Source organism: Primulina tabacum, chromosome 5 (assembly GCF_025594145.1).
Source record: "Primulina tabacum isolate GXHZ01 chromosome 5, ASM2559414v2, whole genome shotgun sequence".
In the NCBI taxonomy this organism is placed as follows: domain Eukaryota; kingdom Viridiplantae; phylum Streptophyta; class Magnoliopsida; order Lamiales; family Gesneriaceae; genus Primulina; species Primulina tabacum.
The window spans coordinates 18066406-18091625 of NC_134554.1; the positions used below are offsets into that span (position 1 = coordinate 18066406).

The window sequence follows — 25220 nt, forward strand, 5'->3', positions numbered from 1 at the left end:
ATTGGGAACATGTCATTTTTGCCGCTGAGCATGTTAGCAGTCCTGATAATGCCCTGACAACTGTTCATGCATTTTTAAAATGTATAGGTGGATATTGAACATGTATTTTTATGTTAATGTTAGAAACACGTTGCATGCTTGATTTTAAGAAAATATATGTATATGCATGAGTTTTACAAGTAATGAATATGATGACATGTTTTTGAAGGAAGTTAGTTGGTTGTAACTAACACGAACACGAACATATAAGGCCAAGGCTCAGTGGACTGATAAACTGTCGCTGATGTCCCCATCGCCAGGTACCACAGTTATACGTAGATGGATCCATCGACTTACAGCTGATACGAATGTCACAACTAATTATCTGAATTCAATAAGGAAAAATGAACATGTATATGTTGATATGATATGACATGATTTGAAATGAATATATTTATGCTTATGTTTATACTTTTGAAGATCATGAAACTTATGTTAATTACAGTACTTCTCACTGTTGATTGATATGTATATGTACTTGTTATTACAGTTCAGTAGTGTTGAGTCTTTAGACTTACTAGATGTGATTGTTGCAGGTGATCTTGAGGATGTGGAGACTGGAGACGCTGAAAACTGAGTAGGCAGAGTTGGGGGTGCACATGATAACCCGATGATCTAGCATTTTTCCGCATATTATGTTTAGGAGTCAGGGGTTTTTAAACAGTAGTTTCACATATTTATGATTTCTGTTTATGTGTGGATGATGACCAGAATTTTAGATATTCGTTGTTATCACATTTTAAGATTTTGTGTAACTGCATTTACTTTTAGTTAGTGATTGAGTGAATTTTAAAACACCTGTTTAATTTAATTAAATGTTTACGAGTTTCTGTATTTCGGTCGCAGCTTTTAAAAAAAATATTTCAGTAAAATTTTTAGCAATAAACATCACATGATATTTATGTATATATAGAGGAAATAAGTTCAACTAATGACTTTCTAAAATGTGAATTCCTCGATATTTTGGAATCACGAAAACTAAATAGTCATGTGCATGGCAGAACAATTGTTTATCAGAAGTCTCATACAATATCTAGGTTATTTACTAGAGGGGAGATGATTGAAATCGAAATTTCTCTGTTATGTATATATTTTTTAAAAAGTAGGTATCTTGTGAGACGATCTCGCAGATTTTTATTCGTGAGACAGGTCAACCTTACCCATATTTACAAGAAAAAGGTAATACTTTTGCCTAAAAAACAATATTTTTTCATATGTGACCCAAAGAGAATATTTGTATCACAAAATTGATTCTAAGATCGTCTCACGCAAATTTTTATATTTTTGAAATAAATAAGGTTCAATTCCTTATTTTTTTACTTGAAATGGAAATAAACAGAATGAGCTCTCTGTGCATTAATTTCCATTAATTAAGGTTACCGAAGCATTACAACTAAAGCGTTTTACGGATGTCGAACACAATCTAGACCTATAAAAGAGTATGTCTCTTGTGAGATAATTTCACGAATCTTTATCTATGAGACGAGTCAACCCTACCGATATCCACAATAAAAAGTAATATTCTTAACATAAAAAATAATATTTTTTTATGGATGACCCAAATAAGAGACACGTCTCACAAAATACGACACGTGAGACCGTCTTACATAAGTTTTTCCTCTTTTAAAATTAGATGTGAAATTATTAAATAAAATTTGATGCTGGAGAATATAATTCATGGATTCTTTGTGCTGAAATTCCTTTCTACCGGCATTTTTCCACTAGTGAAAATGTACAAATACATTTGGTATCGATAATAAATTGTTTTTTTTTTAAATGTCATTTCCCGTTGGTTGGGTGCCAAGGAATCTGGCGTCCTCACCCATCAAATCCAATACATTTAATTTATTTTATATCTTATAAAATATATTAAATGTATGAGATGACTAATTAAGATTCATGATTGATTAAACTTATTTAAAATAACTTATAATCATTATAAAAATTTTGTACGTAAAAAACTTGTGACGCATTTTTATTTGCATGTATACGATAATCGTCCCGTTAAATTATTTTTCAAAATATTTATTTATTTTTAAAGACATAATTAAAGTTATTTTTTGAACATTAATATCTAATCGTTCCATTTTTAAATAAATTCTATGATTCTTTGAACCATAAAATTTCTTAGGAAACTTTATTAAGCAAAAATTCTGTCAAAAGCACGTGACACAAATATAAGCAGCCTACCGTACTTAATTTGTCCTGTAAAAGAATCATATACAGTGGGCACCGACCTCGACAAAGTACAAATTAACAGTGTAAATAAATAAATAGATATATTTAACCCCAATATCTTTTTATAGAGTAGGTATCTTGTGAGACGATCTCATGAATTTTTATCTGTGAGACGTGTCAATCCAACCGATATTGACAATAAAAAATAATACTCTTAGAATAAAAAGTAATATTTTTCATGGATAACTCAAATAAGATATCTGTCTCTCAAAATACGACCCGTGAGCAGTGGCGAAGCCAGAAATATGGCTTTTCTCAGGCTAGAATTTTAAACTCTACGATCTTTTAATATTTTAAATTGATATATTCGGGCTAATATCATATTATTCTAAAATCATACAAAATTTAAATATAATATCCAACATGGAAGGAAAAAAAAAGGAAACCGAACCATAATAATTAATTAGGAGAGTAGTAAACGAAACCGAATGATAAAGATATCCGACATGAATTTTGTAACACAATTTTTCCACCTTAATTCCGCCACTTTTAGGGTAAAATTTTAAAAAGACATGAAATTTCATATATTGTGAAAAATAAATAAATATTTTTAATAAAATTAGCAATTTTAAATTGGCTAAATTTTATATATATATATATATATATATATGAAATTTTATTTTATATATTTAATTTTTTAAAAAAATATTTGAATTTTGTATTTAGAAGAATATATAGTTGCTCTTTTTGATTCGATTGGTGGCATCTAAGAAATCGCACATCCAAATTTAGGTTCCTTAGTTGCATCATCAAGCACTAAGCTCACCTTCATCCCATAGCTTTCATCTATACTATCTATACTATATTATTAAGTTCGATATTTCTAGAGCAATTAAATTTTGGTGTCATGGTCTGTTTTAACAATCATATATATAAATAAAGTGCTAAAATTTTAATGCAAATCACATGTAGCTCAGCGGATAGATCCTTAGTTTTCTAAGAGTTGTCTTGTAGGTTCAATTCTTACTTGAAATTTTTTTTAATTCATATGCCAAAATTACAATGTAGTTTCTCTCTATTTTTTATAATTATATTTTAATCCTCATTTAAATATAAACAAAATAAAGTATAAAAAATATTGTTTAAGACGTGCATCAATACACTAGTATATATTAATTCGCCACATGAATTGCAACCCACTAATTATAATCATCAGTCTCGATTTGCGCCACATGGATATCACATCCGCCGTTCATTCTCTCCCACCAAAAACTCAGAATATTCATTAAGATACACATGCATATATTCCAAGTGAAAAGACCAAAACACCCCTTCCCCTCAGTTTTTTGGGCTATAAATATACTAGTTTTGAGTCCTATATTACTTGGGACAAACACAAGCTCTTCAAGTGTTTTCCTCTTTAGTCGAGTCTCTTACAAAAACATAGTTCTTGTTTTGTTTTGTTTTGTTTCCAAATATTGTATAGTTTTGAAAAAGGAAAGGAAAATGGAAGGAAAAGGATGCTTTGGGAACTTTTATGAGAAAGCTAAGCCTTACATAGCCATGATTAGCTTACAATTTGGCTATGCTGGGATGAATATTATAACCAAAGTTTCACTTAATAGAGGGATGAGCCACTATGTCTTGGTTGTGTATAGGCATGCCTTTGCCACTGCGGTCATTGCTCCCTTTGCTATTTTTCTTGAAAGGTTGATAACATATACATACATATAAACACACACACACTATTTTTTAGAAAAACCCTTTGATTAATTTTATTTATTTTCAAGAAATGAGTGCTAAATCCATAATCTTGTTTTTTTTTTTCCTCAGGAAAGTGAGGCCAAAGATTACATGCACAATTTTCTTGCAGCTATTTGCGTTGGGGCTTCTCGGGTGAGTTTCCGGAACTAGACGTGCTTGGATTCTTAAGCTTGCTACGTTGTGAATGAATATCTTAGTCGGGAAAAACGGACTGACCTAATAATATTCTATTGGAATTGGGGTTTCGCAGGCCCGTGATCGATCAGAATTTCTACTACGCGGGGCTGAAATTCACTTCCCCGACTTTTTCATGTGCCATGAGTAACATGCTCCCCGCGATGACATTTGTAATGGCCGTTATCTGCAGGTATATATATGTTATTGCATGTATTTACTAGACAGATATATAAATGGGAATAAAGAAGATTGAAAGTGGACAATATTCGAACCGAATAATCATCGAGGGACGTGGTGTACATTTGTGCTGTAGGATGGAGAAGGTGGATTTGAAAAAGTTGAGGTGCCAAGCAAAGGTGGTGGGAACAATATTGACGGTTGCAGGAGCCATGTTGATGACACTATACAAAGGTGATGTTATCAACATGGTATGGTCCAAATACATTCATCCTAGGAAATCCTATGTTGCTGACACGACTCAAGGCAGTGACCAAGATTGGGTTAAGGGTTCGATTCTGCTCATCTTTGCCACTTTTGCTTGGGCTTCTTTCTTCATTCTTCAGGTTTGTTACTTGGTTTTACTAGGCTAAAAAATCATTGATGCAAACAGGTTAGTATTGCATAGAGGGGCAGACCCAAGGATTTTGTTAAAGAAAATGATTCGACTTTTCTTCATTTTCTGAATACAGGCAATCACAATAAGGAAATACACAGCCCAGCTTTCGCTAACAGCCCTTGTGTGCTTTATGGGAACACTGCAATCTATTGTTGTCACTCTAGTGATGGAGCACAAGCCAAATGCTTGGGCCATTGGATGGGACATGGATCTACTAGCTGCCGCTTACGCCGTAAGTTCACAACTGAAACGCTTCGTTTATTTATTTAATTTTCTTGTACACTACTTATTGAATAACACAATCATATATATATATGTATGTATGTATGTACAGGGCATTGTTTCATCGAGCATTGCATACTATGTTCAAGGCCTTGTGATGCAAAAACGAGGGCCGGTATTCGTCACAGCCTTCAGCCCGTTGATGATGATCATTGTGGCAGTCATGGGGTCTTTCATTTTGGCAGAGAAAATATACGTTGGAGGGTACGTAGATTTCGAAACAACTGAAGAACTGATCAAACGAACCATTTATCGAGTAATTTTTCAAGCTTAATCTACCTTTTCGCAGAGTTATTGGGGCAGCGTTGATAGTGATGGGACTGTACTCGGTTCTTTGGGGAAAATACAAGGAGTACAAAGAGAAAGAAGCAGAGGAAATTCTTGAACCAGTAAAGGCCTGTGGCACCAACAATGGAAATGCCAATCAAAATGGAATGATTATTGAAGATATTGAAGCAAATAGTGTCGGAGTGACGCAGAAAAGTGTAAGATAAAAGAATGTCTGTTCCAGCAATTGCCATTGGTGCCCCAACGCCACAGCCTTCCCTGATGGCCATCGAAGCCCCGAAACGTTAAACCTGTCGGGGGAAATTATTACAAGAAATATATCTATGTAGGTTTTTTGCTCTCTTCTTGTTTTGTTTTTTTAAAAAAATTTCTTTGATGGGTTTTTGTCCCTTTTGCTATTAGTTTTTATCGTGATATGAGACGAAGTAGATTTAGGAGTTTGTATCCTCTGGTGTAATCTAAAAATTTCCGAGAATATTTCATGAAAAGTGTTTAAATTTTTTTTAAATAAATTAAAATAAAAAATGAGTCACTTCGAAAATCTGCTGACATCTGATTCAGAATCCCACTTACAAATCTCTTATTTGGTTTTCTCTCAACATTCTATATATGTACGTCATTCTAATGTATAAAATTGTTTACACTCTTCGTATGTGTGTATGCATATATAAAAGATAATTTCTTGTTGGGATGATTATTATTTTTTATAGTTAGATTTGAAATATTTGCGATCAAAATAAATACGATAAAATAATATTTGAATTTTGTTATTTTTTTTTGCGTTTAATGAAAGTTGCATCTTAGTATTGACTCTTATGAATTCTCATGATTCCCATTGTGACTTATAACATGTTATCAATATGACGTTGTAAACAATTTATAATGAAAATAAATCTCATTATATTGATACTCGTGAAGAAAGACATGCTGTTAATATTAAATTTTATTAAGATATTCATTGGTGCTTTAGAATTAGCACAAGTATTATTATTCATAAATTGGTGCTTGTTAAGTACCATAATTTTATAATTCAATGTTTTTTTTGAAGCTATAATTCAATGTTAACACATGTAAAATAGCACAACATGATTTTATATTTAGAATCTAAAGAGATTCATGAGAAATTCAAAGATATCAATAAATATTCTCGAAAGATATATATATTATGTCATGTGATAACTTTTGTTAGCATATCTGCAGGGTTAACCTTTGTGTTGATCTTTTGGACACTAACTAGTTTCCTTGAGATGATTTCCCTCACAAAGTGTAACATCACATCGATGTGATTTGTTCATTCATGGAATACAACATTCTTAGAAAGGTGAATTGCAGTTTGTGAATCATAGAAGACTGTAGCAGATTTCTGTTCATATCCCAATTCAGTAACAAAGCCCTTAATCCACAAGGCTTCCTTTATAGCTTCCGTGACAGAGATATATTCAGCTTCAGTTGTTGACAAGGCTATCACATATTGTAAATTTGATTTCCAGCTTACAACATTCCCTCCAACCATAAAAACATACCCAGACAATGACCTTCTTCTATCAAGGTTAGCAGGATAATGTGAATCACAATATCCTATGACTCCATGGGTTGATTGTTGAGATCTAGAGTAAACCAATTTCTTTCACAGCCTGCCAATGTTCCTTACGTGGCTTGCTCATGAACATGCTAATTAAACCCAATCCATATGCAATATCCGGTCTTGTCGATACCATAGAGTACATAATGCTTCCTATTTGTGTATGGTACAGCCTTCATGTGAGCATATTCTAATTCAGTATCTTCCTCCTTGACATATTTTAGCTTGAAGTGTGCACCAATAGGAGTGTTTACACTCCTAGCATCTTTCATACCGAAAATATCCAATAGCTTATTGATGTATACTTCTTGAGATAAGCTCAAGGTTCTTAGAGGTCTGTTTCTGATAATATCTATACCTAAGGTGTGCTTGGCTGGCCCAAGATCCTTCATATCAAATTCAGAGTTGAGGAGGTTTACGAGCAATGAGCATGTCATCTACATAGATTAGTAGATATATGTATGAGTTATCTGGAAATCTAGAGTAGTAAATACAACTATCATATTTTGATCTCTGGAACCTTGGTTCTATATAAAGTCATCGAACCGCTTATACCACTGCCGAGGAGATTGCTTGAGTCCATAAAGAGATTTCTGTAATAAACAGACTTTTCCTACCTCATCTTGTTGTACAAAGCCCTCGGGTTGTGACATTAGAATCTTCTCTTCTAATTTGCCATGTAAGAAAGCGGTATTGACGTCCAATTGCTCTAATTCCAAGTCAAACGTGGCAGTGATTGACAATAAAATTTTTATTGAGATGTGTTTTACTACATGGGAGAAAACTTCATGATAGTCCACGCCTTCGAATTGAGAGAAACCTTTTGCCACTAATCTGGCCTTAAATCTAGCTGCTTCTACCCCTGGAATCCCTGGTTTTCTTTTGAATACCCACTTACTTCCAATGACCCTTTTGCCTTTAGGTCTATCGACAAGGGTCCAAGTGTGATATTTATCCAATGACTCGAGTTCCTCATTCTTGGCTTTCTTCAATTTTGGACAGTCCTTGCTCATTTTGGCTTCATTATAGCTAGTTGGTTCCTCAAGCTCAGGTAAATCAACCACATTCAAAGCAAATGCAATGAAATCTGCATTTGCAAATCTTGGTGGCAGTCTTATCTGTCTTTTAATGTGATCTTGACAGAACATATCCATCTAGCCTTTGAGTATTATCATTATCAATATGAGTTTCCTCATCACCTTGGACTTCTTGATCATTGATGTGAATTGAGCCTGATTCTGACATATGTCGTAGGTGTTTTCAGACTGAGAATGAGTACCTCCACCAAAATTTTGGTCTCCTGCATTTTCTGCTTCAGAGTTTTCATCCAAGTTTTGAGGGTTCACCTGATTTTGAAAGTCCTGCTCAGCTTGTTTAGAGCTGGCAATTTCTGGAATGCTCATGTTAGTTTTATAAAACTCATTTTCATTAAAAATTACATCTCTGCTTATCACACACTTGATCATCTAATAGCCATACTTCTTAACCTTTTACTCCATTAGGGTATCCATGAAATATTCTTTTCTTTGCTCTAGGATTGAGTTTACCTAGGCTAACATGAACATATACAACACATTCAAAGATTTTAATGTGATCATAATCAGGTTTTATAGTAGACCATTTCAATTCGGGAATAAGAAACTCTATGGCAGAGGATGGAGACCTATTTATTAAGTAGCAAGCCCTAGAGGCAGCTTCGGCCCTAAATTTATTTGGCAAACCACTTTCACTTAACATGCATCTAACTTTGTCCATAATGGTTTTATTCATGCATTCTGCCACGCCATTTTTTTGTTGTGTGTATGTGCATGTTCTATGTGTTGGAACATTTCATGTTCGCAATTTTGATTTTGATATTAACAAAACTTGTTGTTTTGTAATTGATAAATTTACTTAAGTTCGCAGAGCTGAGATCAGTTACGAGCTGTCAAAATCGCAAACTGATCCCACAAACTGAATCAGTCGAACTGAAATGTCAACAAACAGTTCGACTGATTGTTCAGCTGATAGGTGGTTCAGCAGGAGAACTTCAGAAGCTCGGCCAGCTGATGAAGAGTTTAACTGATGAAGAGCCCAGATGACCAGTTCAACTGAAAGAGTGAAATCAGTTCAACTGACGAGTCAACTGATTTCACCAGACAAATTGAAGATCAGTTCAGATGACCAATTCAGAGCATCAGTTAGAACCAATCAATTGCAGATCAAGACAAGCTTATCCAAGTGGATTCCAACTCAACACAAGGGTAAAAAAGCAATTGTACGATCAAGGTACAATATTGAACGTTGCAGCAGAGCTTAAATCCAAAGACGAATTCAAATTGCAATAGATACAATAATTGAGTCTCACTGTACGATCAAGCTTCGCGCTTATAAATAAAAGATGGAGATCAGTGAATAAAAGAGAATAATAAGAGTGTGTGAAGAAGAAGGGCACACTAAAAGCCTTATTAAAATACAAGAAGTAATCAGCCCAGTTGTGAGGGAACACTTCAACGTGTTATCAGCTTAGTGTAAAAGCTCTTTTCCCTCAGTGTGTGAGAACACCTTCTCGGTGCATTCATTGTTCAGTTCTCACACACACTCACACACTATCATTCACATATATCAGAGAGTAGAGCTTAAAATATCAGTTGAGTGAGTCTTGCACAAAAATGTAAAACTTGTGTATGTAGTCTTTGACACATAGACATTAAATAAGTGTTGGCTGGAAGGCGTTTCCTTCAATATAGACTAGGAGTTCAGTTAGGCAGTAGAGTAAGTGTTGGAATATTTCATGTTCGCAATCTTGATTTTTATGTTAACAAAACTTGTTATTTTGTTTCTAATGATTTACCGAGTGTGCAGATGTTGTAACTGATCGAATTGATCAGTTGCCGAGCCTAAACTGAAGCTATCGAAGACGTAAACTGAAAGTGCCAACTGATTGATCGAACTGAACCAGTACAAACTGAAGTATCAAGATCAGTTCAACTGATTGTCCAGTTGATAGGTGGTTCAGCAGAAGACTTTCAGAAGCCCGACCAGCTGATGAAGTGTTCAACTGATGAAGAGCCCAACTGACCAGTTCAACTGAATCAGTGAAATCAGTTCAGCTGATGAGTCAACTGATTTCACCTCACCAGTTCAAGACCAGTTCAACTGACCAGTCAGAGCATCTATAAACATATCTTGTGTTATTTCTGTGAGGCCCGGGGCCGAAGAGGACGGGGGGTGATCGCCGGTGCCATGAGGTTGCACGGACAATGAGCGGCTCAGGGCATGCTTCTAGGCGGAGGGAACATGAATGAACCGATCCCACACCGGAATGAGAGGGATTCCGATACTGTTCAATGTAATAGACTGTACAGTTGAAAAGGACTTAAAAGATTTGATTTGTACTACTCATATCACGAAGGTGCATCTTCTTTTCGGTAGCTCATCACATAAGAACTCCAAAGTTAAGTGTGCTTGACATTGGGAAATTTTGGGATGGGTGACCTCCTGGGAAGTTTCCCAGGGTGCGTGTGAGTGAGGACATAAGCACGTTGGAAAGACTCGTCTTGGTACAGTGAGGACTGTCGTCAAATCTGGGGCGTTACCATTTCTGTTTAACTGCTTGTTTTTGTTCTTTACTGATTTGATCAGTTCAGCCGATATCAGTTCAGTTTTGTCCATAATTGAACTGATTTAAGTCAGAACTGATCCCATTTAATTTTCAGTTATTCAGTTGCACATGATATAAAATCTATCAGCTTTCTTAACGAAGGATTACTTCAAGTATTTTCCGATTGATTTGAAAACCAAACTTGATTTAATTAATCGGTGTAAAAATTCTTAGAACACGAGCTATTGTAGCTCATCACGTTTTTAGAGGATTTTGCCGATCCCAACAGTAAGTCCTAAGATGAGTGGGTTTGTACAAGGTATTGTACAAATCAAAGTTTTCTAGTGGATCCTATCCGGGGTGGTAGAAAGGGTGGCGTAAGAGCAATTGAAGGCTCCGAACATCCATAAACATATCTTGTGTTATTTATGTTTAACTGCTTGTTTTTGTTCTTAGCTGATTTGATCAGTTCAGTTCTGTCCATAACTGAACTGATATAAGCCAGAACTGATCCCATTAATTTTTAGTTATTCAGTTGCATAAGATATAAAACCGATTAATTTTCTTAACGAATGATTATTTCGAGTATTTTTCGTTTGATTTATAAACAAATTCGATATAATTCATTGGTGTTTACATTCTTAAAAGACGAGTTATTGCAGCTCATTGAGAATATTATGTTTGAAGCACCTTCAAAGGTGCCTGAACCGATTCATCACTATGTCTAACAATTCCAGATTTTGCGCAAGATTGTCAAATTGTTGATTACAGAGTTCTAGCCCATTATCCATCCTCAATCTCTTTATTTTATTTCCCGTTTGATTTTCAATCAAGGTTTTTCATTTAACAAATTTGTTAAATTCTTCAGCCTTTGTTTTCAGAAAATAAATCCACATTTTCCAAGAATAATCATCAACCAAAGAAATGAAATATTGGGGTTTAGAAATTGAAAGAGGTACCTTAGATGAGCCCCATAAATCAGAATGGATGTAATCAATAGTTGATTTTGTCTTGTGAGTTGCTGTGTTGAACTTCAGTCTACGAGCTTTTCCCAGCACACAGATCTCACAAAGTTCCAAATTGCTGATCTGCTTTGAATCCATAAGACCTTGCTTATTTAGTTCATGAAGTTTTAGACTCATATGCCTGAGTCTCTTGTGCCACAAAGCTGTTTTATCCTTAGCAGGTACAATGACATTTCTTTCTGTAGTGATGGTGCTACCTTGCAAAACATACAATCCTAGCTTCAAATTTCCTTTCATGATCACCAGGGATCCTTTTTGTGCCTTATAGCTGAAGCCCTTTTGATCCAGTGTACCTAAAGAGATTAGGTTCCTTTTTAGGTCAGGAATGAATGGAACTTCAGTGATCACTTTCACTAATCCACCCCATATTTTCAACTTCACTGAGCCAACACCATGAATTCTACATGATTGATTGTTTCCCATTAGCACTTGTCCAGAATCTAGATCCTCGAAGTCAAAGAACCAATCTCTTCTAGGAGACACGTGGTAGGTGCACCCTGAATCCATTATCCATTGTTCTTTTGGATCATCAGTTGATATGGTTAGAACTTCAGCTTCTTCATATCCTTGGAGTACATTTACTACTTCAGTTCCTGGACTTAGATCAGTTCTCTGATTTTGCCTTTCTTTGAGGGCAATTTCTCCTAAAATGACCTTATTTTTTACGTACAGGTCCAGCAGGTCCTTTTGGTTCTTGACCTTGATCTGGTTTGAGGTCTTTGCTTGTTCCCATAATTTTTTCTTTCTACTAATTTGCCTCTTACATTTAAGCCTTCACCAGCTAGTTTATATTGTTTTCCTGCAGCCCTAAAATCCCATTTCTTCTAATAGGTAGCACCTGTGACTTCTTCAAGGGTGAGAGTATGTCTCGGGTTGGATACACTTTTCTAGTAGACATGCTACGGGTTGGATACACTTTTCTCTATTTTTCGTATACACTTTTTTCTAGAGTTTGTCTTGCGTTTGCACCATCGAAAGAACCCATAATTGTTCAATGTACAACTATAATAAATCATATCTTTCGATTTTTTCTTCTCGAACATCGCGATATTAATTTCAGCTCTCTTGTTGCAGCCACACAATGGAGGAATCAAGATACCTTATTTCTAACATTGGCTTGGCGGTCGTATTTCTACATGCTTCAGACTAATGGAAGCTTCTTCCAAGGATTTGATTGGTATAGTGAAGATGAAGATGCCAAAGAATAAAAAAGTCAACGGACTATATCGTATACATGAGGGGCATTTTAGAAAATTGCTGTAAAAAATTGATAAAATACAAGCAACACCTGCATCATCTTCCACACGTGCAGACACAAAAATGGTGACAGTGGACATGCAAGCTAATCTATTCTATCTATTTTATTCTATTCTATTTTATTAAGTGTGAGAACATGATAGTAACCACCTAGGGACACCAACTTTTTCTTCCAACTTTACCCTTATATGATATTAATATTATATTTTTGTTTTTTTGTTTTAATTTCAACACACACTTTTATTTTTAATATTTTTATATCAACAATTCAAAATATTAATTTAGTCCCTCCATAATTTGTCAAATTTCACTTTAGTCTATCGATAATGATAAAAAAGATTGTACATATACGCATCACGTGTGCAGAGTAACTAGTATTTTAAATACGCGAGAACTGTTGAGCCAAATAAACAAATTCAGAAGTTTATGTATTATAATTAGAATATTTACGGGAGGTCTGTATGCATTTAGTCCTATTTTATAATTATAAAATATAATTTTATTATATCTCTGTTATAATTAAATCACAAACTTTGAGAATAAATTATGTGCAACATGTATATTATAATAGCAAGGTATTTATATGTTATAAATAGTATCGGTATATATACATACATCGAAATTTTCAAAGAAAAAAAAATTTTACTTCTTAGATTTTCAATTTTAAGAAAAAATTTGTGTGAGACGGTCTCACGAATCGTATATTGTGAGACAGATCTCTTATTTAGGTAATCCATGAAAAAATATTACTTTTTATGCTAAGAGTATTACTTTTTATTATGAATATCGATAGGGGTGTCCTGCCTCACAGATAAAAATTCGTGAGACCGTCTCATTAGAGACATACTCTTCAATTTAATAGTTTTTATTCGGTGGAGTATATGATGTAAGCAAACCCAAAAGGATGTCAATAATTGAGAAAATCCTTAATTATCGATTTTTATTGAACAAAAAAATGTTTATGCAAAGGTTAGTGATAACTTCTAAATAGAAAGTTAAAGTATAATTGAATCAAGAATTTGAATTAACTAGGAAATCCAAAAATCTAATATAAACCAATGAAAGATAAATAAACAAAATATAAACTTAAAGATATTGATAAAATCATATAATAGTTTAAAATAACCTCAAGACAGAAAAATAATTAATTTAGTTATCATATATATACTATCTATATTATTTTATAATTTTAAGTGTCAGGTTTTTAAAGTAACTAATATCAAAATATTTAATTTTATAATTATTTTTTTTCTCAACTAAAAATTTACTCAAGTCATTCCATATTTTACATAGAAAAAAATCTAAACAAAACTTTTGTTTTAAATAAAATAAATCTTCTAAATTGAAAATTTGGTATTAATTAATATTATTTGATCAAATTAAAAATAATAATAATATCTAACCTACGTACATCTTTTATTAGTATTTTAATAAGTTAAATTTTTTTTGATTACAACACACGTGAGAAAATAAGATCGAAGACGGAGAGGGGAGATTGCTAATTTGATGGGTGAGACCATTGGGCTACAAGCTCGGTCTCTTATTAAGTTTAATTAAAACAATTGAAAAATAGAGAAAAGTGTATCCAAAAAGGAAAACCGAAAAAGGGAAATAAAAAAAATTAAAATTGTAGCATTTAAGCTACGTTCGTTCTTACAGGCGTCGCGCACTTTCTATTTCGAGGGTTTCGTGTCCTGTCTTCTTCTTTTCACTGAAACAAACACTTCCTCCGTTTCTTCAACAATTAACCATGACTCAATCGCAAGAAGAATTGTTGGCAACTCATCTCGAGCAACAGAAGATTGATGTAAGTTTTTTTTTTTTCCAATTTATGACTTTTGAATTTTATTAGTCTGTCTGGAATCAATTATTTCGTTGTTATGCCGTTTTTCTTTTGTCTGCGGATTGCTGATTTGATAGATTCCTCGGTAACTATACGTTCTTTGGTGGAGATGCTTGAGATTGCTACTGGTGTATTCCTCCTGATTTGACTTCCCCTTCTTTGTTGCTGTAGTTTTTGGGTTATTTGGGTGAACTGCGGTTTTCATGGTTTGAGATGATAAATGTGCGATCCGATTGTGCATAGCAAAGTAAATCAATCTAGTTTAGAAGAAGAAATATTTTACATTCGTAATTAACAACAATGCAGTTTTTTTTTCCAATTTAAAAAGTTACCTTTTTTCGTACTTATAGCTGATGTAAAAAGGATTCGAGCTTGCCCTAGAAACACTTTCTTAGTTTTTCTTGTGGGTTATGTTGGAAAATTCATCCAGTGAGAGAAAATTAGTGCAGGAAAAAAGGAAATAGTGCTCCCACATTTTCTAACAAAACAATTCTCCCATACAAGTGTTCGACTATAAATATGAGCAGGTTTCATTTAATCATGTGGGGGTGAGAGACTGCTTGAAAATTAATTTTTTGGTTCTGTTACTGATTGAGAGGGAGGTTGAGGAATTTTTTTGATTATACAAAATAATTTTTTTGACGAGATGTCTCTTTGGTCTTCATGCATATAGGATGCCTGTCCATCTTCCACTAGTGGAAATTTAGAGCTGCATGTGCTATGGAAATATAAATGTGTTGCTAACTGATGGTTTTTTTTATTTATTTCAATCAATGTTCAGCATGATGAGCCTTTAATTGAGGATGATGACGACGATGACGATGAGGAAGGCGATGAAGATGATGCCGAAGGCATGTGTACTGTACCCTCTTGATTTTGAAATTATCTGCCTTTTGTAAACTTGAACTTGTTTTCACTTTTAAATAACTGTATATAGTTTTGACCTTAACAGAGTTCAAATATTTGTTCTTGGTTGAGTTGTGGAATTGTTTTTGTGACTCATATTTATGAGGTTAGTTATCTTGATTGAGCAACTATCTGCACCTACTTATAATGGAAGAGTAACTTAATAGTCTCTTGGGACTTGGTGACATCTTTATGGTTTTTCCTAAAAAAAAAAACCCATGTCGTCCGTGGTTTTTAATTCCTATCTACTTGTAATATTTATATTTATTTATAATTTTCTCTAAATTGCTTTACACAGAAGTGCATCGAGTCTTTGACCACTATTTTGTTATCTCAATGCGTGTATGTCGACCGTGAGTTGAGATGATACATTTTGCTATTAACATGCATCACCTTTCCTTTCTATTCGGCTTTGTAAGTTTTCTGCCTTCTCAAATACTGTTAAAGAAAAGTTTTTGATGTATCATGTTTGCGATAATTAAAACATACTGTGTTGGGGAGTTGTGATCTATGGCCTTCCGTGAGTGGTAAATCTTTACATCTAAAAATGGTGTGTTAAGTGTCTCCAGTTGGTGAAGCAATAGAATGTCAGAAAGCAAGACAATTCAAGCATCTTTGAACTTCCACTGCTGATGCCTGCAAACACTTTATTGCTCAAAGGCTGCATAGTTTTAAAATTTCCATGCTTGTAATCTGGTAAATTGTAATTACTTAACTGATGTGGTGCCCTAGCAAAGAGTGATGGCGTAATAACACCATCAGATTAGAAATCTCTGAAATAGTTACATTTGCTCTTTCCTGTAGAATTTAATGTTTATGTATCATATTTGCTACCTGGACAAAGTCGCTTTTGTTTCTTTTGGTAGGACAAGAAGATGCCAGTGGTAGGTCAAAACAAAGCCGAAGTGAGAAGAAGAGCCGCAAGGCAATGCTAAAGCTAGGAATGAAGTCCATCCCTGGGGTCAGCCGAGTCACTGTTAAAAAGAGCAAGAATGTTTGTACCACTCTCATGTTTTGGACATTTTCATGTTAATAACTTGATATATAACTGCCTCAACCATGTTCTAGCATTGTCAACTGACACTAGTATCTGTGTCAACGATGTTTCAGATCCTGTTTGTCATCTCAAAACCAGATGTGTTTAAGAGCCCAAATTCAGATACTTATGTAATCTTTGGAGAGGCAAAGATCGAGGATTTGAGTTCACAATTGCAGACTCAGGCTGCGGAGCAGTTTAAGACTCCAAATCTCACTAACATGGTCCCGAAAACTGAGGCAACAATTGTACCTCAAGATGATGAAGATGTTGACGAGACTGGAGTTGAACCAAAGGACATAGAGCTTGTGATGACGCAGGCTGGGGTTTCAAGAGCCAGGGCAGTCAAATCACTCAAGGATGCAGATGGAGATATTGTCTCTGCCATCATGGAGCTCACAAACTAGTATTACACCTGCTTTGTATCTGCTTCTCTTTAAATGGTCACAATTTTTTCTTTGAATATGTCTGAGGCCTTGAATCGTTGACGATATGAGTCATTTGATTTTAAATCTTTTCTTTGTTTTCGTTGAACATGTTCTTGTGTACAATCAGCCTGCTGAATCTGATGAAAATGTTCTCCTTTCGTGCTTATGATTTACTTGTCAAAATATATTTATGAAGAGTTTACTTTATTTTTGAGGCAACACCTTTGATTGGGCAATATGTGGGCTCAAAACCCTACATGGAACTACTTTTTTGAATTTAAATTTCTAAAAATTTGACTTCAAAATCAAAAACAAAAATCAGGCTTTATTAGTTAGTTAAATAAAAGTAATTAAATAAATAGTATGTATCTTGTAATCTTGTTACTCAAATAAGAGATTTGTCTTACAAAATTATTCGTGATATTGTCTTACAAAAGTTTTTGTGTTAAATAAAATACAAAGTCTCTAAATTTTTATTAATTTGTAGAGTTTAAAATATATTTTAGTAACATATGCACCTTACAACTTTTATAATCATAATGATTTTCGTATCACATGATTAGGCATGAGTTAGAAATAATTGTAATTCTATTATCCGTTTAAACAAAATGAGCAATCGATAAACTTCATCATATGACGTACACATTAGATATAAAATTGTATTTAGTCGAAGAAAAAATCATAAAAATTATTTGCTCGATCTATTATCCATCCATTATAAAGACGAACTATGTGAGCAAGGGAGAGAAAAAATAGCGCCTGAAAAAAATTGCAAATGATAATTTTGAGGCCATTTCGTTTTTCCAAAATAAAACTTAGGTAAGTTTCTTTAAAAGTAACTTAAGTAGGTTTCTTGTAAGACGATCTTACGAATTTTTATATATGATACGGGTCAACCCTACCGATATTCACAATAAAAAGTAATACTCTTAGCATAAAAATTAATATTTTTTCATGGATGACTCAAATAAGAGATATGTCTCAAAAAATACGACCCGTAAGACTGTCTCACACAAATTTTTGCCAAGTAAGTTTGGATTTCAACTTTTTTAAAGATCTTGTAAACATATTAAATGCTTACTTTTAAACTAGTGTTATGTTACACTCGATATATGCCATATTATTTTTTTATTTGATATTTTTTGTGTGAAAACTATATATTATTTTATTATGATATAATATTTATAGATTAGATAAGATTTAATTAGATATTATTGAGTTTTAAATAAATTAGAGAAAATATCGAGAAAAGATAGATAAATGTAAATAAATTACTAATAAACTCACATCAGCAAAATTAATTAATAAATATTATGAAATATAAAATTATAAAGAAATTTTAGTGTCATATCGACGTATCAAAGCTAGTTAGCATGATGTGCACATGTTTAACAATATAATATAAATATATATGATTTTTTTAAGAAAAAATATTTATTCTAAATAGCCAATAAATTTGGTACAAGATATTTTAAGGGCAAATTTGAAAAAAATACATATGCACATCTTTCATTTAAGATTCAGTACCTAGAATATTTTTTTCACAAATTAATACCTGACAACAACACTACAAACTTAGTTTTAACTACCTACAAAGATAATTTTACATTTTTGCCCTTTTACTATTTAAATAAATATATAATTTTATTCACCAAATTAATTGTGTGTTTTCTATTTACCAAAATATTAGTACCTATTCTGTGGTTTCAGATACTTTATTTTGTTATTTGAATACTTCAAATGTGTAAAAAAAATACTATATTTTCTAACAATCACCATAAATTCAGTCGTTGTTGGTTTTTCATTAAAAATACATTATGATGACTTATTCATGTCTTTTCATGAAATGTGTATTTGAATGACATATTCATCTCATTTAATATTTTTTTGTAAAACAAAAATCAAATTTCCAACTAAGCATGTAAATTTTAAAATACTTAATTTTACTTGAGAAATGCCTATTTTCAGTTTGCAAATACTTGATTTCGTAAATGAAATACTCACAATATGTATTAAAATACTGGATATTCGAATAGACAACGTAAATTCATCAAATATTGGTATTTCAATGAAAAATGCATTTGGATGACATATTAATCTCATTTAATATTTTTTGTTAAAAAACCAAATTCTCAAATAAGTATGCAAATTTTAAAGTACTTAGTTTTACTTGAGAAGTACCTAATTTGAGTTCGCAAATACTTGATTTCGTAAATGAGATACTCACTATATGTATTAAAATATTGGATATTCGAATAAGCAACGTAAGTTCTCCAAGTGTTGGTATTTTCATGAAATATGCATGCATTTGGATGAGAAGTACCTAATTTGAGTTTGCAAATACTCGATTTGGTACAAGAGATACTCATAATATTTAATAGAGTATTGGATATTCAAATATGCAACGTAAGTTTACCAAGTGTTGGCTTTCCATAGAAAATTCGTTTGAATGACATATTTATCTCATTTAATATATTTTCTGTAAAAAAAATCTCAAATAAGCATGAAAATTTTAAAATACTTAGTTTACTTGAGAAGTACATAATTTCATATTTCAAATACTTTATTTAGTACATGAGATACTAATAATATGTAATAGAATATTGGATATTCGAATATACAACGTAAGTTCACCAAGTGTTGGTACTTCTGTGAAAAATGCATTTGGATGACATATTTATCTCATTTAATATTTTTTTGTAAAAAAAACCAAATTCTCAAATAAGTAAGAATATTTAAAAATACTTAATTTTACTTGAGAAGTACCTAATTTCATATTGCAAATACTTGATTTGGCACACGAGATACTCATAATATGTAATAGACTACTGGATATTCGAATATGCAACGTAAGTTCACCAAGTATTGGTCTTTCCATGGAATATGCATTTGGATTACATATTCATTTTATTTAATATTTTTTTGGTAAAAAATATTCTCAAATAAGCATGAAAATTTTAAAGTACTTAGTTTTACCTGAGAAGTATCTAATTTGAGTTTGCAAATACTTGATTTCGTAAATGAGATAATCACAATATGTATTAAAATACTGGATATTCGAATATGCAATATTTCCATGAAAAATTCATTAGGATACTTATTCATGTCATTTAAATAAATAAACATAGTTCATTGTTCATCATGAACTAATTGGGAGATATATATTATGAACATAGTTCGTAAATGAGCTTGAAGTTTGCACTTTAAGTATATCTATCGATTCTAAGATTAATTATTTATAAAATACTCATCAATATTAATTTACAATACTTTTTGATATTCATTGAATGACTTATTTGACAATTATACTTATTTGACATAATACTTATTGGTAATTATTCATTATACTTATTAATATTTTTTTCTTTATACTTATGAGTATTAATTTATAATAACATTAATATTCATTCACAATACTTGTTGGTATTCATTAAATGACAAGACAATACTTCGTTGTATATCATCTTCATTAGTATTCATTCATAATATTTATTGGTAATCATTCATTATATGTATCAATATTCTTTCATTATACTTATTATCAAATTTGAGTTTTAAAATGGTAAAATCAATTATCAGTGGAATCTAATTATATAATACTTGTAACAATTTAGGTATCACATTTTTATTTCACGGATCTCATCATCAAAGGTCACTCAATATTGACTTCAAATTATATATTTTGACATCATCAAATAATCGAATTTGAGTATTTAAATAGTAAAATCAAGTATTTGTGGATTCGTATTTGGTATTATTTGTATTAATTTAGGTATCACATTTTTACTTCACGAATGTCATCATCAAAGACCACTCAATATTAACTTCAAACTATATAATTTGACATCCTCAAATAGTTGGATATAAGAATTTAGGGAGTAAAATCAAGTATTTGCGAACTCGCATTAGATACTCTTTGTACCAATTTAGCTACCATATTTTAACTTCACCAATTTAGATATTCTTCGTATCAATGCATCTTCCATGGAAAATATCAACACTTGGTGATCTTACGTTGCCTATTCGAATATCCAGTATTTTAATACATATTGTGAGTATCTTATTCAAGATATAAAGTATTTGCAAACTCAAATTAGATACTTCTCAAATAAAACTAAGTATTTTAAAATTTCAATACTTAGTTGAGAATTTGTTTTTTGTTTTTACAAAAAAAAAATTAAATGAGATGGATATGTCATCCAAATGCATCTTCCAAGGAACGATAAACATTTGGTGAGCTTACGTTCCATATTCGAATATCCAGTATTCTATTACATATTATGAGTATCTCATATACTAAATCAAATATTTTTAATCTCAAATTAGGCACTTCTCAAATAAAAATATGTACTTTAGAATTTTCATGCTTAGTTGGGAATTTGTTTTTTCTTTTACAATTTTTTTTAAATGAGATGAATATGTCATCCAAATACTTATTATATGGAAATATCAATACTTGTTGAACTTACGTTTTCCTATTCGAATATTCATTATTTTAATACATAGTGTGAGCATCTCATTTACGAAATCAAGTATTTGCAAACTCAAATTAGGTACTTCTCAAGTAAAAATAAGTACTTTAAAATTTTCATGCTTAGTTGAAAATTTGTTTTTTTATAAAAAAAAATATTAAATGAGATGAATATGTCATCCAAATGTATATTCCATAAAAATACCAACACTTAGTGAACCTTTTATATACCAAAATAATCAAATTTGAGTATTAAAAAGACAAAATCAAGTATATGTGAAATCAAATTAGGTACTATTTGTACCAATTTAGATAGCACGTTTTTTATTCACAAATATTATCATCAAAGAACATTCAATATTATCTTCAAACTATATATTTTTACATACTCAATCGAATTTGACTATTTAAACGGTAAAATCAAGTATTTGTGGACTCGAATTATGTATTATTTGTATTAATTTAAGTATCACATTTTTACTTCACGAATATCATCATCTGTGTCAATTAATATTAACTTCAAATTATATTTTGGCATCCTCAAATTATTGTATATGAGTATTTACGGGGTAAAATCATGTATTTATAGACTCTAATTAGATACTCTTTGTACCAATTTAAGTATCACATTTTAACTTCACAAATGACATCATCAAAAGTTACTTAATATTACTTGAAACTTAAGTATTTTCTTGCACATTTGAAGTATTGAAATAGCCAAATCAAATATTTGGAACCCCAAAATAAGTATTTTATCGATCAAAATAAGTACTTTTTCTAATTCAACAATGAGTGAGAAACTATGTTTTTTAAAAAATTAGATGACATGAATAAGTAATCTTAATGTATTTTCAATGAAAAGACCAACAATTATTGAATTTATTGTGATAGCTCGAAGATCCAGTATTTTCCTACATATTTGGATTATTAAAATAGTCAAATCAAGCATTTGAAACTCCAAAATAGGTATTTTGTAGGTCAAAATAAATACTTAATTTTATTTCAAGATGAGTGACGACCTATGTTTTTTCTAAAAAAATAAAATGACATGAATAAGTCACCCTAATGCATTTTTCATGAAAAGACTAACAATGACAGAATTTATGGTGAATGCTCGAAAATATAGTATTTTTTTATTTATTTGGAGTATTCAAAGAGCGAAATCAAGTATCTGAAACCCCATAATAGGTACTTTATATATCAAAATAAGTATTTATTTTTATTCCATGATAATTGAGAAACAAATTTTTTATAAAATTATATTTTAAATGAAGAAGATTCATGTAATTTTTGTGACTAAAATAATATATTTATTTAAATAATAAAGGGTAAAAATATAACTTTTGCTTTGTGAGGAGTTAAAACTAAAAGCATAGATTTGTCAGGTACTGATTTCTAAAAAATTATAACTAGGTACTGAATCTTAATTGAAAGATTGGCAGATGTATTTTTTTGGAATTTACCGATATTTTAAGCCGTTGATAAGTTCACATATATCTACAAATCTAATATGTACTTTAAATGACAATTTATATTTTTCACAATAAAATATTTTTGAAAAAGTGAAATTTTATATATTGATACTGTATAGCAGGATTAAAGTACAACTAGTTAATTTGCACACGCTATGCGTGTGTGCAATCTTTTTTATCATTATCGATGGATTAAAGTGAATTTTGACAACTTATGAAGGGACTAAATTGATATTTGAATTGTTGAAATAAAAAAAATAAAAATAAAAGTGTGTGTTGAAATTAAAAAAAAAAAACAAAAGTGTAATATTAGTATCATATAAGGGTAAAATTGGAAATTTGTGTGTTGAAATTGAAAAAAAAAACAAAAAACAAAAGTGTAATATTAGTATCATATGAGGGTAAAATTGGAAGAAAAAGATGTGTCCTCTCTAGGTAGTTATTATCATGTCCTCACACTTAATAATATAGTATAGATATATCAGACAAATTTTATCCAAAGCTGCATGTGTTATCTTTAATTATAATGATCGATCCCAAGTACTTCCAAGCACATGGAATTAGTCTTCAGCAATCTAAAACGTCGCAGGTTTGTTGACGAAAAACAGACGAGTTTTTCTATGCACGGTCATCCCAATAGCCTCCGTCATATCCAAATCCTCTTGCAGCATAATGTCAAATTGATGCAGCGTCATCCTCAATAGGAGAAGTAACCTGGTTTTCCCTCTGAAAATCTAGCAATATATCCCACAAAATCGGACGTGTTCTCATCATGAACACTCTCTTCTTTGTCTTGATCATCTTTCAGTTAACACACTCGCCAAAAATCGGTCAAAATTCTTGAGTGTGACCACTTTAGCTTCAAACCCGCTTATTTAATTAATCCAAGCAAGGAGTGTTGGGAAATTAAACCGAAGCGATGCCGATCACGATGATAATATAGTACCCAAAAAACTTGCGGAATAAAATAACCAACAAGAACACAAATATTTACGTGGTTCACCCAATATAAGTTACGTCCACGGAGCTACTGCAAATCTTTTATAACAGGAGAAATATTACAACAAGTGTACACTACACAATGATAAACTAAATATCTCACACTCCCAACCCGAGTATAACCGAGAAAATATTTTCTCTAACTCACACAAGAGAACAAATTTTTTTTTCTCTCTCTCTTTATTTTATAAAGCTTAAAAGCTTCTTATTGGGATGTCTTTCAATTGAGATGGGGGAGCTTTATAGAGCTCCCGTGCATGTGAAACCAAATACATTTTCTATTGTCCACCAACCATTCATTGAAAATGTGCATTTGCTAGCTGCCACATTTAAAGGAAAAAAATGTTAGCTGTCACATTTGAAAAGCATGCAGAATACTTTGGTCCATCATCTTACCTAACATTTCTCCCACTTGAAGACTTGATTTCAATCATGTCTTCACACCATCATTGCAGCAGCTCAGATCTCTTCATTTATACTTGCAGTCCAATTGAAGTTGAACACAACTTCAGTTTGTCAATGGTTACAGTCTTCGTGAGCAAATCGGCTGGATTTTTACTTCCAAGAATCTTCTCAAGCATCAAGACTCCATCTTCCAGTACTGATATGATGAAATGGTACCTAACCTATATATGATTTGTCCTAGCATGATAAACAAGATTTTTTTGCTAAATGAATAGCACTCTAACTGTCACAGTATAATGTACTACCTTTAAGCTTCTGACCCAATTCTTCCAAAAAAGATCTCAACCATATCATCTATTTGCTAGCTTCTGTAACTGCTACGTATTCAGCTTCAGTAGTTGAAAGCGCAACTATCTTTTGCAACTTAGACACCCAGCTTACGACCGTACCACCTAATGTGAACACATACCCAATAGTACTTTTCCTGCCATCTAGGTCACCACCCATGTCATCATTGACAAAACCTTGTAAGCCCAAATTTGACCTTCTGAAGCATAAAGACAAATTAGCAGTACCTTTCAAGTACCTCAGAATCCATTTAACTGCTTCCCAGTGCTGTTTTCCTGGATTAATCATAAACATGCTCACAACTTCCACTGCATGTGCTATGTCAGGTCTTGTACACACCACTGCATATATGAGGCTTCCGACAGCAGAAACATAAGGAACATTATTCATATAAGCCTGCTCCTGCTCCGTCGATGGTAATTGTGCTTTGGTTAGTTTGAAATGACTAGCCAAAGGAGTACTCACAAATTTAGCTTCATCCATATTAAATCTGCTAACCACCTTTTTCACGTACTCTTCTT

At 32.0% G+C, this 25220-nt stretch overlaps 2 protein-coding genes across 2 annotated transcripts; both read left to right on the plus strand.

Moving 5' to 3' along the window:
* The first annotated feature begins 3598 nt into the window (after positions 1 to 3598).
* Positions 3599 to 5850, plus strand: LOC142544903 (WAT1-related protein At5g07050-like). The gene is made up of 7 exons (XM_075651925.1): positions 3599 to 3926; positions 4051 to 4113; positions 4232 to 4348; positions 4472 to 4721; positions 4848 to 5006; positions 5109 to 5260; positions 5346 to 5850. The coding sequence occupies exons 1-7, from the start codon at positions 3724 to 3726 to the stop codon at positions 5548 to 5550; spliced, it is 1149 nt and encodes a 382-aa protein (XP_075508040.1). The 5' UTR covers positions 3599 to 3723; the 3' UTR covers positions 5551 to 5850.
* An 8588-nt stretch (positions 5851 to 14438) lies between these two features.
* Positions 14439 to 17170, plus strand: LOC142547194 (nascent polypeptide-associated complex subunit alpha-like protein 1). Its single transcript, XM_075655354.1, has 4 exons — positions 14439 to 14598; positions 15416 to 15485; positions 16407 to 16534; positions 16651 to 17170. The coding sequence occupies exons 1-4, from the start codon at positions 14542 to 14544 to the stop codon at positions 16981 to 16983; spliced, it is 588 nt and encodes a 195-aa protein (XP_075511469.1). The 5' UTR covers positions 14439 to 14541; the 3' UTR covers positions 16984 to 17170.
* Positions 17171 to 25220: the final 8050 nt, after the last annotated feature.

What these genes read in the sequence shown, in the direction of transcription:
- LOC142544903 (XM_075651925.1), top strand. Translation starts at nt 3,724, where the DNA reads ATGGAAGGAAAAGGATGCTTTGGGAACTTTTATGAGAAAGCTAAGCCT. An exon ending in GTAATGGCCGTTATCTGCAG is followed by an intron (nt 4,349 to 4,471) that starts GTATATATATGT and finishes TTTGTGCTGTAG; the next exon opens with GATGGAGAAGGTGGATTTGA. An exon ending in CTTCTTTCTTCATTCTTCAG is followed by an intron (nt 4,722 to 4,847) that starts GTTTGTTACTTG and finishes TTCTGAATACAG; the next exon opens with GCAATCACAATAAGGAAATA.
- LOC142547194 (XM_075655354.1), top strand. Translation starts at nt 14,542, where the DNA reads ATGACTCAATCGCAAGAAGAATTGTTGGCAACTCATCTCGAGCAACAG. An exon ending in TCGAGCAACAGAAGATTGAT is followed by an intron (nt 14,599 to 15,415) that starts GTAAGTTTTTTT and finishes ATCAATGTTCAG; the next exon opens with CATGATGAGCCTTTAATTGA. An exon ending in CTGTTAAAAAGAGCAAGAAT is followed by an intron (nt 16,535 to 16,650) that starts GTTTGTACCACT and finishes ACGATGTTTCAG; the next exon opens with ATCCTGTTTGTCATCTCAAA.